The sequence below is a fragment of the Syzygium oleosum genome, unplaced genomic scaffold (assembly GCF_021117445.2).
Source record: "Syzygium oleosum isolate NSW1041296 unplaced genomic scaffold, Sole_v2.1 Sole_v2.04, whole genome shotgun sequence".
Classification (NCBI taxonomy): domain Eukaryota; kingdom Viridiplantae; phylum Streptophyta; class Magnoliopsida; order Myrtales; family Myrtaceae; genus Syzygium; species Syzygium oleosum.
This window is the reverse complement of record NW_026607488.1, coordinates 12,364,897-12,381,477: the sequence shown is the minus strand read 5'-3', so window position 1 is coordinate 12,381,477 and position 16,581 is coordinate 12,364,897. Positions and strand designations below refer to the sequence as shown.

The 16,581-nt window shown below is 43.1% G+C and overlaps 1 protein-coding gene and 1 pseudogene across 1 annotated transcript; one reads left to right on the top strand and one right to left on the bottom strand.

The window, feature by feature from the left end:
• Positions 1 to 7,530: 7,530 nt before the first annotated feature.
• Positions 7,531 to 9,288, bottom strand: LOC115663635 (AAA-ATPase At5g57480-like; annotated as a pseudogene).
• Positions 9,289 to 11,466: 2,178 nt separating this feature from the next.
• LOC115664261 (cell division cycle 20.2, cofactor of APC complex-like) lies at positions 11,467 to 12,320 on the top strand. The gene is made up of 3 exons (XM_056310406.1): positions 11,467 to 11,724; positions 11,833 to 11,937; positions 12,024 to 12,320. Exons 1-3 carry the CDS (start codon positions 11,467 to 11,469, stop codon positions 12,318 to 12,320), a joined length of 660 nt encoding a protein of 219 aa, XP_056166381.1.
• Positions 12,321 to 16,581: the final 4,261 nt, after the last annotated feature.

The following is a 16,581-nucleotide window of genomic DNA, read 5'->3' as shown; positions in this document are numbered from 1 at the left end:
TTCCGCATTTAAATGGAGTCGAGATTCAAAATTCATATGTGATAATTATTTGGATCCACTGATTTATTGGAGCTGAAAGAAAAAAGGTCATGGAAAACTTGATTATGGATTATGAACATCCGGGACATAGTTGAATTGCTTTTGAGTTCTATGTGAGATGGCGAAAATTCCGGTAAAGATATTGATATGTATTTGTCAATGCCCGTGTATACAGGTCATGGCTGTGGAAGGGGAACTCGCGGAAGAGGCCATGGTCACAGATCAAATGGACCGATCCAGGGAACTGCATAAGTTGCACAATGCATTCCTGAAGATTGCGGTTGGATTCTGATATGCGCTTCCTCCATTGTTATTTTCTGTTTTACCCAGACCAATGCGGTGGCTAGGTTCTGTTCGTGTAACCATTTTAGACTTGATAGAATATTAGGATCTTTTGGCCATTCTTTCTGTGTTGTAGAGATAGGTGATAAGCTTTATCTGTATTGACTTGTAAATTTTGATTGAGCAGCACATTCTTTTATTCTAAATATTAAGGACAGAGAAGTGTCACTTTAATTTTCAATTTTTAGCTGGGGATGGCTTTAAATCGTCCCTAGATTGTGGTTTTATAGTGGTTTATAATGCTGCAGTTAAAAATGAACAAGGGACTACGATGAGGTGTTCAGCTTTTGTTTGTTTTATATCCTATGAGAATCTGATAGGAGCAATTCTGTTCTAACACTTAATGGGCATGTCGATCCAGTTGGGTCACAAACTAAAAGCTGTTTCCAAACGAATGCAAGGAAGAGATATAAAGAGGAAACAATCACGGTTCTTCCCAACCGACTAAAGAGGCGGGTGCAATGGGCATATCTTTGCACTTATTCGGATTATATGTCCCTATGCATTCCACCGCTGTCACATGGGTACATGTAAATATTGATATCCTGTGGAAACAGAGCTATGCCCTTACATAAATATTTCGGTAGGCAAATGGAAAAGTCGCATCTTCTAATTGAGAGCGTAATGTGCCCCGAAATGGAAAAAGGTAGATATGCAATTCCGGATGTTCCACTATGTACATGACAAACATAAACGGAACAACAAAAGTCTTATAACAACCTAAAGATGGAGGCTTTCATTAACCCACTCAGCCATGCATGCTAAAGAGTAAAGCAATAGGAGACCATGCTAGGAGGTTAAAACATCTCTCTGTTTTAGAATGTCTCTCCTGAAAGCTGTTTAGAGGAAAACGTGGACATCAAGCATCGGCAGTTGATTACTAAAACACACGTTACGTAAAAGAGTTGAGGCAAAACAAGATTTGTCCAGAAGAGAACTTGACAATTTTCCATAAGGTTTCATTGCAAAATTTGATTCATATTTGAGAAAAGAAAGACAATTGATCCTACATCTTACCATAACCAAAGTGCTGTCCACTACAAGTTGATTTTGTTTCCATTTCATGAACACTTGACAATCTTAAGGATCACTTGGACCCCCACAAAATTATAATGTAATCAACTCCAAAATGGGTTCTGCATATTTTTTTGCTGAACAGGTTATCTTCAAAATTGAGACATGATGTTTAACATTTCTGAATATAATCCATTGAAGTGGAACTCTGAGTCCAAAATAGTCAGCCTTATAAGGATTAAGATTCAAACGGGACTTGCAGCAAATCACAACTCAAGAAGGATACATTCCTCGAAGCGTCACATCTCCTTAAGCATCAAGATGAAGAGAAGAATTGCATCACAAAATTCAAAAGACAGACTTGCCAAAATTCAAAACAAATTCATTCACCCAGCATTCATTACATTCTTCACAAGAAAAGATCTTATTCAGAGACTCTACTAAGATCTACACTAAATTGAGATAGGAACATGAATCCTACTTAAAAATAGGAAACACGCTGCAAAAATGGAAGCTCGGCAAAAATCTAATAGTACTGAAATCTTAGTAGATAGAAGAATCCTAATCCTTTAAGCATTCTTATTTAGGCTGTGGATTAATGCAACGGTCCATCCTCACCAAAACTAGGTAATAGCATCAGTTTGTGGCCACAACCACATATTTAATTTTGTGGGAAGTCTCCAAACATGTTATGCACAACACAATGACTCTTAAGATCTCACAGAAGCAACTGAAGATTCTTACCCTTTTTGGGCTTGTGCTTGGAAATCTATAAGAAAGAGGTGGAGTTCTTTCATTTTGTTGCATTAAATTTGAAATTGGAAGACGGAAGAATAGTTTCTTTTTGGCATGACATGAGGTGTAGTGAAGCGCCTGTTACATTCTTCTCCCTACTTCTTTCTATTTAGCAGCCAACTAGCATGCCACGGTTCCTAACTATGTGTTTGGAGGGTGGTTCCATTCATTGGAACCCAGTTTGCGTTAGAAATTCTCATTATGGGAGCTTTCCTCAACTAACTCCCATTTGGCTCTTTATTCATTCAAAATTCATGGTTTTGAGTTGACAAGATGGAGTTGTACCCAACAAATAACAAGACATTCAGTGTTAAATCATTTTATTCTATCTTAGGGAATTTCTCCCCTCGTTCATTCCCCTCTAAAGCAATCTGACTGCCCCATATCCCTTATAGGATTGTCTGTTCTTTTGTTGGACGGGAGCTTGGTACAAGATTCTTACAAATCAGAATCTCAGGAACATAATTTTATTCTCATGAATCGGTGTTGAATGTGTAAACATTCGGCTGAATCTGTCGATCATCTAGAAAATACATTGAAGGTCATGATTACTATGTAAAATTACTAGCACAATTCAATCTGATAGGCTCATGCCTGATTTGGTGGGGTTGCTAGATATGTCTTCATGGAGTTATTCATAACTGGATTTGTCATCAGGGGCTGCATGTCGGCACTAAACTGAGATTTCTACAAGCATGATTACAAAGTGACAATGAGAACAAAAATTAATAACATATGAGAGTTTTCGTCATACTCAGTTTTAGCATGTAGACGCAATCATTGTATTCTCTTTTCATTTGAAGAAGTACCTACAGTCTGGTGTTACGTACGTACAAAAAAAAGGAATATCAAATTAGAGCTCTACCATGTATCTTATGCAAACCCTCGGCTGTATTGTAACATGCCAACATATTGATCATATTGAGTTTCAAAATTTTGACAATGTTCCCATCTACTAGCATAGTTGATCATGTCCACACCTTATACCTAGCTCAAGCTTTTATATACAATAGAAGAGGTCATATATACAACTTTAAATGGACAAAGCAAAAGGTCTATCATAAGAATCTCTAGACCCCTCAGTTACCTCCCATTATAAAGTCAATTCCAAGACAGACCAAGGCCAAATGTCAGCTGAGAAATATTAATGGAGCTAGTTAATTACATGTAGGTGTACTAGAACTCTTAGACAAATTGGCAGCTTTGTGCGTCGAGTAATAATTATCAGGTATCTAACGAGAGATAAAACCAAATGTTTAAAGACCATAAAAGCTGAACTCCAGATGAATAATGGCTTTTCCATATCTTAATTAAACAAGAAATTAGAATAAAAAAAACTAATCCCAATAGCTTTGCAAAAAAATAACGCACTTACTATATAAAAAAGGAAAAATTAACAGACCCTATAATTTGCTGCAAATATATGGAACTTATTCAAGTATCACTTGCCAAAGTGTTGAAATAAAGAAAGCAGCTAGCCTTTCTGATAGACTCTAGCCATGTAAAAACTCCAGTATCATTGCAAATGAGAGTCATCCGATCAAAATCCAAGATACGAGTAGATAAGACAATACTAAAGGGTATTGTGGGGGTGGAAACACATATTAAGAGCTCAGAACCAAAAGTGCTCAATTACAAGACAAATCATCTACAATGTTGATTAAAGCATTTCCATCCACACACAACTTTCCAACTTCCAATAATTACAGAAAAGGGCATTTCTCTCCAATGAAAGGTCTCTTATTCCGCTGTCAGAAATTTTACCTTCACAGATGACTTCCAAACAACAGAATACATACTAAGATATGCACAACATATGTTGTTCCGTCAATGTCGAACACTAAAATAAGTTCTAGTAATAATATAGGTAACTGTGTGGGTAGTCAACCACCACACCACTTGCAAATCCAGCACGCATAGCAGAACTCAAAATCAACTCACGCTGAGCTATACTTTCTGGACAAACTTGGAAAACTGCTCTTGCCCCCCTTGCTAAGCATCTATATAATGATCCAAAAAATGTCCTGAAAGAAATCAAGAATGATGTCAATTATAGGCCAGCCAAATGGGGACTAGAAGTTCTGCAAGATAGAAAAGCAGAAAAGAAAAACTTTTCATCATTTAACTGATGAGGAACATACTTCAATCTTAACCGTGGCTCGTGAGAGGACTTATCCGCATTGCATAACCACTGCACGACAAACGGATATAGAATCAGCAAACTATAGAAAAGAAACCCAAAAAGATTCTAAGTTGCCAAGTGTAGAAACGCAGAAAATTTCCAAAGAGTATGGCAAGATTACAAATTAAGAATGTTTACCATGCAAAATTAATGCACTAGAACACTAGCAAAACGTGGAGAAACAATACAACAATTACCCGATGTTTATCCCCAGGCTACATTCCTTTGGTCCTACAAACCGAACTATGGGCAAGTTCTAATTTGCATTTCATGTGCACACTTTACCCCCTGAAGTATCAACTAGACAACAAGTCATTCTATCACCTCATTATGTTGGTATCTAACTAGCGGATAAAGGGGGAAAGAGACAGTTGAATCTATTGAAGGTGAAGCACAACAGTAGCTACTTCTTCATGTCTCTACAGGAAACTTTTCAATATTAGCTGGCTCATACTATCCATGTTGCCACAAGATAGATGCAAATTAACTATGCTAATAGACATAGGTTCAATATACAATGATTTCTAGTGAAAGCAAGAGCTTAGGATGATAAGGATTTACAAATGCAGCTGTAAATGATTTAGGGGGCAAAATGCCAGCAAATCTTGAATTTAATGCAATTTCATCAAACTTTATACAAAGGATGAAGATACTCTGATGAGTATTCAACCATAAATTACATATTTAGGAAATAAACAAGTAGCTGTTCCAAGAACAAAGTGTTGACACCTGATTTTTAACTCATTTTTTTTTCATATTTTCAAAAATCTCAAAATTAGGATTAGGAATCTTGGCCAAGCCTAGAAACCTATTTCTAAGCTAAATTTTTTTTTTAGCATTTTCCTGAATTTTTCTTTAATTTCTTTTAGTCAAAATGAGTGAGAAAATCAAGAAAAATAGCAAATGGAATCAGAAAATTCCATAAAAATAGTCATTAGTCTTATTTTAAATCCAATTTCATTAATACATCATCAATTTTGAAAAATCTCAATCGGGCATATGTTTTTCCCAAAATTGGGCAAAATTAAACTCGAATTGAACCAAAAATGCAATTAAATCTTTTCTAGTCATTTTTAAGTCATAGTGTATTAAAAAAAAATGATTCTGGGACCTTGAATTACATAATGATCAGTCCAATTGCACAATTTGTCAAAGAAATCAGAAAACCCCAAAATTCAATTGAAAATTAGGAATTTTGAGCCCAAATTGAGAATCGTGTCCAATTCGAAATTGTCGAACCATGAGACCATCATTTCTAGGGTTAATCAGATGTGGGTAATTCAATTTTGGCACCAATTTTGCCTAATCAGGTCATTAGGGCATCGAATTGAACAAAACCCCAATAACCCGAATATAAAAAGCTAAAAATCTTGGACATTATTATGACAAAAATTGGGGAATATCACATATTTGGATTCAAAATGTGATGAGGAATTCAATTTTGGGGTTTAATTTTGAAAATTAGGTCAAAATTGAGCTTAATTTGCGAATTTAGACCAACCCGGGTCTACCGGGTCGACCGGGTCAACCCGACCCGACCAAGGTTAGTCTTCTTCCTTACCCAGTTCGCCCAGAACACAATAAAACCCAGAAAATTCCAATTCATGCCCGAGACTTCATGAGCTTGTCCCGATCAATTTAATAAGTGAAAATCAAGTTAGCCAGCCAGAGAATCTCCAACTGGCGCCAGAGAATTATCCTAACCGATTCTAAGTTGAGTTCTAACTGAATTTTGGCGGGAAAATTGATGAACAAAAACGAAGAAAAACTGAACGTGATGAACAGAACATGCTCGACAAAATCACTGAGAGAAAAGGAGAGAGAACCATAGGGAGAAAGAGAGAGTTTGAGTGCGATAGTGAGTTGAGACTTCATGAGGCCGAGCAATCGGCGCTTTTCCGACTGGAAAAGTGTCGGCAAATCGGTCTCGCCGGTGAGTTTCTTCACCGGTAAATCTGCAACCAAGCTTACTGAGAAGGTCTGAAAATCGACCTCGGTTGATCGATCCAAAGGAGTTGCGGCAAAGCTGAATCCACCAGCCTAAAGCTCAAGTGTCAAGGAATAGTTCTATAGTTTCTAATTAGCTCAAAAACTTCTTTTCAAGCCTCGACGAAGCAGGTAAAATTCAATTGTCATCATTTTTTTTTTCAGAATTCCAAGTTGAACAATTGAACTTCATCGTGTTAGATCTTGCAATTATCTTGATTGTTGATGCTTAAAACTTGATTCTGATCACGTTTTACATTGTTTGATTGCATTTCTGATTGAAAAACTTGCGTAAACCGAGTCGGCCACCATTAAACCTTCTCGCCAGAATTCGGAGGAACTTCGTTTTGAGTGATAGAAATGGCTAGGGCGCTAGATTTATTGATCTGAATGTTAAAATTAGTTGTTAAAACTATTTCGAGTTAGGTGTTTTAGATTAGTTTTTTGCTGGCCGGCGATGGTCCAACGACGAACTAAGGAGGCTAGATAGTTGGAGGATGATGTGGACTCAACATTATACCAATTGGAATGGTTAAAATCCCGCCGGAAAGTCGTTGGAGGTGACCTTGAACCGACGGCCTCAAGAACATTTGAACCAGAATCATGCACACCACATGTTTGATCAAATGCCCCAATGAAGAAGGTATTAACGACGCCGTTTTGGCGTCGTGCTCGTCGGTGAAGACGACCAACAACCGGCCCCCGGCAAGGCCTAATTCGGCTAAATTGAATTGGGTTGAACCGGGCCGATCCGGTTCACTAATCCAGCGGGAAAATTCAAAAAATATTAAAAAATAAAAAATCAATAAAAAATTAGAAAATTCATAAAAAAAAATAAAAAAATCAGAAAAATCTAAAAAAATTAAAAATTTTCGGAAAAATCATAAAAATTTCAAAAAATTTAAAAAATTTCAGAAAAAATCAAATTTTTTTTAGAAAATTCATAAAAATTCAGAAAATTTAGAAAACACAAATAAAAAATGTAAAAACAATTTAGAAAATCTAAAAAAATTCCAAAATTCATAAAAATTTTCAAAAAAATCATAAAAATCAATTCTTGGTTAATGAAATTTTCAAAAATTCAATTTCAGAAAAAAAAAATTCAAAAATTTTAAAAATTTATAGAATGGTCCAAATTCACAAGAGTGGAGGGGATGTTGGTGAGGTCAATGTCATCGCCATTGGTCCATTACGAGCGTTCTCACCAAATTTCCCCCTCTCAAAAGAAATGGAACAGTGACAGTGACAAACCCCCCGTACACGCGGCACCCTCTCTCTCTCGCTCGGTCTTGGTCTTGGGGGATGAGAGGAATTGGCTCTGACAAACCCCCAAATTTCTTCTCCGCTTCCGCTCCCGCTTCTGCTTCATCGTCCTCCACCTTCTTGCAAGAAGGATCGTCGTCGCAGTCGCTGCCTTCCTTGGGGATCTCCAGCGCCCTCTTCTCCTGCTCCTCCTGCTCCTCCACCGCCACCCCGTTCAGCTCGCACTCCTCCCTCATCCCTCCTCCGTACTTCTCGTTCCTCTCCGCCCTCGCCTTCAGCGCCTCCAGCAGCTCCCCCACCGCCCTCTCCTTGTTCCTCCGGTTCTTGATCAGCAGCACCTCGCTCATGTCCGCCGGCGTCATCTTGGCCTTCTCCACCGCCTCCCGGAGCTCGGCCCCCGCCGCCGCCGCCTCCCCGCCGAGGAGGTCCTCGGCCTCGCCGCCGCCCAGGTAGCTCCGGGGCAGGATCTTGAGCGCCGGGTACGAGCAGTAGCTCATGTAGATGTGCATGTCCATCCGGCCGCTCCGGAGCAATGCCGGGTCGAGCTTCTCGGTGTGGTTGGTGGTGAACACGAAGATCTTTCGCACCCGCAGCACGACCACAGGCCGTCGGTGAAGTTGAGCAGGCCGTGAGGGTGATTGTGTTGTTGTTCCCGTCCTCGCTGCCGCCGCCGCGCACGGCGTCGGGGGCACCCGGGTCGTAGTAGCCCCGGGATGCGGAGGCGTGGGGCGCCTTGGACCTGTTCGACAGATTGACTGAGCAGTCGATGTCCTCGGTGACGATGATGGACTTGGAGCTGGTCTTCATGAGGAGCTTCCGGAGCTCGGAGTTGGAGTGCACCTCCGTCAGCTCGAGGTCGTAGATGTCATAGCCGAGAAAATTGGCCATCGCGGCGATCATGCTCGATTTCCCGGTCCCGGGCGGGCCGTAGAGCAGGTATCCCCGCTTCCAGGCCCGGCCCGTCCGCTGGTAGAAGGCCTGCCCGGCCGCGAAGTCGCGGAGGTCCTCCATGATTTGCCTCTTCCTTTCTGGGTCCATGGCCAGCGTGTCGAAGGTGCTCGGGTGCTTGAACGGCACCGATTCCCAAGGGTGGCAACGAGAATCGAGCGACCCGCCGCGCGAATTAGTGTAAAGGAGACGTTCTTGGTTCTTGCGGCGGATGTCGTTGGCCTTATCCATGATGTCGTCGAGGTAGGAGACGAGGATGAGGTCCTTGTCGCGCTTCCGGATCCGGAGCGTGAAGCCGCGCTTCTCGTCGGGGAGGGGACGCCACGAGAAGTTCTGGGACTGGTGCTGCGTCACCACGTGCTCCCGCTGGACGACGACGCCGTCAAAGACATCGTTGATGCAGTCGTTGTTGGAGAGGCGGCTGCCGAAGGTGGTGGCGCTGGAGTTGACAGCCCGGGTGAGGGAGAGGCGGCTACCGGAGGCGGAGACGAAGGAGCTGAGGTAGAGCTGGACGGCGTTGTAGAGCTCGTTGGTCACGTGTTGACGCCGTCGATCTCGGTGATGTCGTAGTAGCAGTAGGAGGAGAAGCAGTTGAGGGCCCCGGTTCAGGAACTTGAGGAGGCGAACCGGAGCTCCGGCGGGAACACCATCTGCAGGAGGCTCTGGCAGAAGGCCAGGACACCCAGCAGGGAGGCCAGGGATGTCCAGAACTCCTTCATTTCCGTCTCTCTGGGCGTGGAAGAAGGAGATATGAAGCCGGGTGTGGGGAGAGAAGGGTGAGGGAGAATGGGTTTCTATGGGGAAGTGAGTTTTTTTTTTCTGAGGAAGGGGCGAAGGGGTCTTGGATTATTTATAGGGGAGGGGGGTGCTGTGGGTTCTGATGTTTCAATGAAGGGCGTGTAGAAACTGGGGAGTTTGTGGAGAGAAAGAGAGAATAAAGCAAAAAAGTGTCAAGAAAGCTATAGAGAGAGAGAGAGAGAGAGAGAGAGAGAGAGAGATTGGTTTTGGGTTTTGGGTTTTGGGGATGAGAGGGCATTGGCTGACTGCCTAATATAAAGGAGAACAGCTGGTGAAGAAAACAACAAGGAAGGGAAAAGGGCATGTAGAAACTGGGGAGTTTGTGGAGAGAAAGAAGAGAATAAAGCAAAAACGCGTCAAGAAAGCTAGACAGAGAAAGAGAGGAGGCAGAGAGAGGGAGAGAGAGATTGGCTTTGGGGTTTTGGTTGGTAGGAGTAGGAGAGGGATTGACCCGGGCTAATGTAATTTTTCCTCTTAAGTACAAGACAGAACAGTAGGTGAAGAAAGCAACAAGGAAAGGAAAAGGGTTTTTGGAGTTTTGAGATTTGAGAGAGAGATTCGGGGACCGATTGGTATTGGGTTTTGGGGTCGAACTTTATCCCCGTATTCTATTGTGGGAAGCTCTTTGGCAGGTGACGTTGCTGTCTGACCGGGGGGTGCAAAGCTTGTGCACATCACAGAAAAAGCGTAATAAATCTTCGAGAAAATCCGGTAATTTCTCCAATTCGGTTGCTTCCCCTGTTGGCACACCGTCATGTATGATCTTTACATCTGCTGGTCGCTATTGAATTCCAATCGAGCCCTTCACCCCTTCTGCAATTAATCTAATCTTCAATCGCTTATGGCGCTTCCCTCTGCCAGGCTCGTCCTCGGGAACTTTACTCCTTGGATTGCACACCCTTTGAACTGGGAGGGATTTTTAATCTGGTACTTTATTATCGTAAATTTTGATTAATTTTTAAATTTTTTTTTTTTAGGGGGGGTTACAGTTGTCTAGATTACGGGTTTACAGGTCTAGATTACAAAGGTTCAGGAGCTTGACCCCTCCTTCAATTCCATCGAGAAGGGGAGAGGTTGGTTACGATGAGGGTGTGCGTGCAGGGATGTTCCGGTCCGTCTTAGAATGTCTGAATTCTGAAACGTCTGCGACATATCTCATTTAATTTTACTGCGTTTTTTCATTAATTAATTGTTTCTTCCCTCTTATTCTCTCTCTTTTGGATCATATAATTTACTGCATTTTATTAATAGTTTCTCTTTTTTCCTCTTTTAAGCTCGGCCCCTAACAAAATGGTTTTTTTAAAGAGGGTTGGGTATTTATTTTGCTGATTATTCTAATAATTCGTCACAACCACTGCTGTCCTGATCTTCACGTTGCTGCAGCCCCCAATCGCGCAGACGTCGCGCGAAGTTCAGTTCCCATGAGCTTAATAGAGTGCAAAGAATTATAAGCATCTCGTCTAAAATTTGAGCTTAAAATTTGAATAACATTTTAGGTTTGGACATTGAACCGTGGGGCGAAGATGGACCGGGGCTTTTCCCTAATGAAATTGAACAACAAGTTGATACTCTTGAGGAGCCGAACTTGGGACTTCAAACCCACGCGGTGGCAATCCAAAAGCAAAGGAAGTATGAAATTAGGAATGCATATTAGCAAGAAGGTCAAGAGGATGCTTATAATGGTGGAATGAACATACAGGATTTCCTATCAAAACCTAAAATTTTATTCAAATTTTAAATAAAAAGTGATCTGCAAATCTACGTGTTAACATTTGAATAGTATGAAAATTGCAGGATTTTCAGATTAAAAAAATTAAAAACAAGCCGCCAACCCCCGTAGAGCTAATCCCACAAAGCTGGCTCTCACCCGCTGCTTCCCAGTCTAAATCCACCAAGCCCTGTCGATCAATACCCAAGGTAGCCTAAAATTCATGCCTACTACTGTTTCTTCTATTCATGACATAAAACTTGATCAACAAGTTAGCATTTGTTTCATGGAACATAAGTATGTACTAGCCTTGCTTGTGCTGTCAAAGTCTATAGGGTTAGTGTTTTGACAATTTTTTCTTTGGTTTGTCGATTGATAGACCTGCCAGAGGATGCTTGAAGCCCCTTATATATTGGACGATTATTACTTGAACTTGCTGGACTGGGGTGCCAACAATATTGTAGCAATTGCTCTTTCGGAGTCAGTGTACTTGTGGAATGCCTCCAATGGCTCTGCTACAGAACTGGTGACCTTCAATGACGAGGAGGGTCCTGTCACGAGCATGAGCTGGGCTCTTGATGGTCAGAATATTGCCATTGGCTTACAAAATTCTCATGTCCAGCTATGGGATTTTGTTGCTCAAAGACAGGTAAGTTGGTTGCTTCTTGTTTTGATAGCATTAGTGTTTCGTCTGTGGCTGACGGGATCTTATTCAGGCTGCGTTAATTGCTTTTTATTTTCGTTTCCTCTCATGCAGCTGAGAACTTCTAGAGGAGGCCATCGACTCCGAGTTGGTTCCTTGGCCTGGAATAGTCACATACTCACGACAGGAGGCATGGACTGTAATATCACCAACAATGATGTAAGAATCAGATCGCACATAGTTGGAACCTACAGGGGCGTCGCCAAGAAGTTTGCGTGCTGAAGTGGTCGCCCTCGGGAAAACAGCTCGCTAGCGGAGGAAGGGATAATCTCCTCTACTTGTGGGATAGGTCCAGATCCTCTTTGAATTTAGGCACTCAGTGGCTTCACAGGATCGAAGACCACACAGCTGCTGTGAAAGCCCTTGCTTGGTGCCTGTTTCAGAGCAACCTACTGGCCTCGGGAGGGAGCAATAGGAGCATAAAATTTTGGAACACGTGCATGGGCGCGTGTCTGAATTCAGTGGACACCAGTTCTCAAGTGTGTGCGCTGCTGTGGAGCATGAGGGAGAGGGAATTGCCAAGCTCTCACGGGGCTTACTGAGAACCAGCTCATTCTTTGGAAGTATCCATCTATGGGGAGGATGGCAGAGCTGACTGGACACACATCCAGGGTTCTGTTCCTGGCACAGGTACCACTTGTATGCTTATTATAGTCATCCACAATTCGGTGCAAATACTTTTGAAGTTTGCTTGTTGAGTTGATCATTTTGCTGATTCTCGTTGCCGCATAGTTGTCTTGCAGAGTCCGGCTGGATGCACAGTGGCATCTGCAGCAGCGGATGAAAAATTGATGTTCTGGCAAGTATTCGGGATACCAGAATTGGCTTCGCCTGTAACAGTATGAATTTTCGATCCTTTTCCCGAGATTTATGAAATGAATATTTTGACCAATACACTTATAGTGAGATCTCACCCGGAACCGCGCATTCTCGGAATGTTAACCTTAGAGGTAAGGCCAGCATGGGATTGAGTTCGCACGACCAAAGAACTCGACCTTGGTTCGACCTTCGACCATAAGGATTGTCGAGGGAATGTTTTGGGCCAACAGAGAGCGATCTATTTGATTGATCGTGTCCGAAGGGAACTAACGACATACCCTCGCAATTACATGACAATCGAGGTCGCCTAGGTTCGAGCAAACTTAAACGTGATTTGACTTAGTGTCGATCACGAGTCGAGAGCGTGTAATCCTAATGAGCCACCCGTTAGCCAGAGATAAGCTAAAGTCGCGATTGTTCGATTTTAGTCATTTCTTGGAATTCGGGCCCGGGAATCGAGAATTTTGAAAGTGACAATTTTGAGCGGCCGATGACGTTTTTGGCTTGGCCAACCTTGGGGCCACCCATTTCTGCAAAAAAAATGGATTTCGGTACGGAGCCGGAAAAATTACGATTTTGCTCCTCTGGTCACTGATGTCGATTTTGAGGCCGTATGAGATTATTTTTTTGAGGCCGATGTCATTTTAGGGTGGCCACGCATATTTGGAGTGGTTACGGTCAAAAATTGGAATTTTGGCTCGGAAGTGAAAAATAATATTATTTTATTCCCAGAACTCGGCAGTCGATTTTCGAGGGCTTAAGAAGCTATTTTCACGATTCCGACGCCATATTATGTTGGCCACACCCATTTGGGGTCGGTATAGACAAAAATTGGAATTTCGCCCCGGGACTGGAAAAATGACCATTTTGCCCCTGGGCTATTTTTTAGCTCCGAATTTTTGGGATAATTTTGGATAAATGAAGTCTGATTTTTCCAGCTCAATTATTGAGGCAAATCACCTTAATGCCCATCAATTATTGGATGAGAACGAATTAGGGCCGTCGGATTAGGGGTATTTTGGTCAAATTTCCGGATCGGTGACATGTGGCACCCTCTAAGCCCCTATATTTGACCGGTCTGACCAGCCCACTCTCTCTCCTCCCCTTCATTCGGTCCTCCTCCTCCTCTCCCGTTTTCTCCCTCCCTCTCCCTCACGATCTCTCTCCCTCTCTCGGCCAAGCACCGCCGGAGTAGGCCGCCGTTGCCGGAGCCGTTCGCCGCCGGCGACGCTGCTGCTGCTGCTGCTGGGCCGGCTGTCCCAGCTTTTGTCCAGCCCTGTTTGTCTCGCCTTTTAGGGTAAGTGTCTTCCCCAAGAACTACCTAGGACTTCGGGTATCGTAGGTCATGTTTAGGGTTCGGTTTAGGGGTTTATGTGGCTGTTTTGGGGGCTGAGATGAAGGCTGGTATTTGGTTGTCGTGGGCTGATTTGGGGACTGATTTGGCGAAGAAATTTGTGAGGATTTGGAGGCTCAACGATGGCTGTGATGTGTGGAACGATTACGGTTTGAATCCGTAAGATTTGGTGTGATTCTCGGATTCGTGATTGCTGTACGCATCCGGTTTGCCATTTTTGTGGAGAATTTTGGGGGCCGAATTTGAAGAAGTTTTCTTCATGAAAGTTGCTCCCAACATCTTGAAGTATAACATATTTTAAATTTGGAATTTTTGGAGACCATTTGGGTCGTACGAAAACCCATTTTCAGACCGTATTGAAACCGCCCGGAACACTGTTCATCCCGACCTTCTTGTCTTACCGAATTTTTATAAACTTTTCCAGATCTATTTTCAATAAACTTTCTTCACGAAAGTTGTTGGTGACTCTCTTTTCTATGACACATAAAAATTGCAGAGTTTTCCAAAGTGATTTGGGTACTGAATGAGTTGTATTTTAATGGTCTGAGGGGCTGTCCGAGTGAACCGGATTCTGTCCGGATTTGAGTGTCAAAAAGAGGTGTTTACAGTTGGAACTGAGTTTCGAGTTCTCACGGAAAATGTTTATCAAGATGTTTTATGCAATATATCGAAATTTCAGAATTTTTGGAGTCTATTTACTATTTATTTCAAATGGATTTCTGTCACTGCGCAACTGCCCAGTTTGAACCCGATTTTGTATATTCCCGGTTTTTCTCTCTCGAGAATTGTTCGGTGTTGGCGTGACGTGTGTGGGGAAAATTGACGTGTGATTGTGGCCGGCTTGAATGTCGGAATCGTGAGCTTGTGATTTGGAATTGGGATGATTGTGGGTGCATTGAATTAACGTTCGGGTATGTGTGACCGTGTGGTGTGATTGTGTGATGGTGAAATGTATGTGGGGCATGTGATTGTGTGGCGGTGTGATATGTGTGGCTGCGTGGCTCGTGTGGTACGATGTTACGAGATGATTGGAATGGTTGGAAAGGTGGTACCCTGAGGCGTGTTCATTTACGCGGGGTAGGTTCCGTCCTGAGGTGTGTACATTTATGCGGGACGATGCCGTCCCTGACGAGGTGACGATGCCCAGCCCGACGGGGTGTCGATGCCTGACGAGGTCAGAAGACCGTTGGCCTGATGCTTTATACGCGGGCGCGGTAATGAAGGAAGTGTGAGTGTAGGATTCCGTCCTGAGGCGTGTACGTTTACGCGGGACGATGCCATCCCTGACGAGGTGACGATGCCCGGCCCGACGGGATGACGATGCCTGACGAGGTCAGAAGACCGTTGGCCTGATGCGTTTTACGCGGGTGCGGTAGTGGTGGAAAAGTTGAGATTGAGTGGGAATTGGCTTGAGGTGTGAGGTTTGCGAAAGTGATGCGTGGTGTGAGTCAGTGTGCGAGTGTGTTTGTCTCGAGTGCTGTGGTGCTCGATTATGGAGTAAAATACTGCTAGACACGGTATGGGACGTGTCCAAGTAGGTTTTGCTTTATAATCGAGGCACGTGTGCGACTGTGATTTATCATTGTGGTATGTTGGCGGTGTTATTATCTGACGTGCATGAACGTGCATGATGGGTTCCAGGTAGGTGTGCATGTGTTTGTGAGTATGGTTGATCGTTGCGTGTTATGCGTGTTTCGTTTGGCGGTACGTGAGTGCCTACGTGGGGTTTGGGGTTGTACACTTATTGAGATTCGTCTCATGGTTGTGTAACCAACAATTTTAGACCCCTAGCCTTAAACCCGGGAGGTCCGCCTCCTCTTTTTGGAGTTTGGGGAACCGCCATGGTGCCCAGTGGGGCTGCAGATGATCCTCCGGGGGCTTGAGCCAGAAGACGCAGGAGCAGAAGGGAATAGGGCGACCATCAGCTTTCCCTAGGGTATTTTAGGGGTTGTGCAGAATAGATCGTCCTGTAGCGAAGCTAGGTTAACCAGACCATCCGATCCTTTTATTATAATGGTGGTCGTGGATGCACGTGTGTTAAGTATGGCTGTAAGACGATGTTTGAATGCTTGGTGCTTTGGTATTGTATAAAATGAATGGTTGTTGTTCTTTGGCTGTCCTGTAGTCGTCTTTATAGTCAGGGGTGTTATATTTCGCTTCCGCATGTGTTTCTGATGTTTGGGATTGGGTCGGCGATGTTCTTGGGACGTCGCAATAATTCGATCGGAGCAGAGGATGTCGCAAGCTTGTAGGGGTTCGGGGCGTGACATCGCTAGCACCCAAAACCTCTTCCGAGCCATTTGCCCACTGGCACCGTTGTTGAGGAAAACTCCTATTGATTTTGAAGTTGACAAAACCTTCCAATTTATTGTAAATCTGAAACTTATTCTGAACTAATTTATTCCAGGTATGGAAGCTCAGAAGGAAGTTATTCAGACTTTACAAATTGTCAAATATTTTATTGAAGACCCACATTATCCTAGTTCTGAGATTCAGACGCAGAATTAGTCAGATGCAGACGAAGAATTTATTCAGACGCAGACGCAGAAGTTCTTCAGACGCAGACGCAGAAGTTCTTCAGATGCAGATGCAGAATTCAGAACCAAACATAACAGCTAGTGACCCAGTAT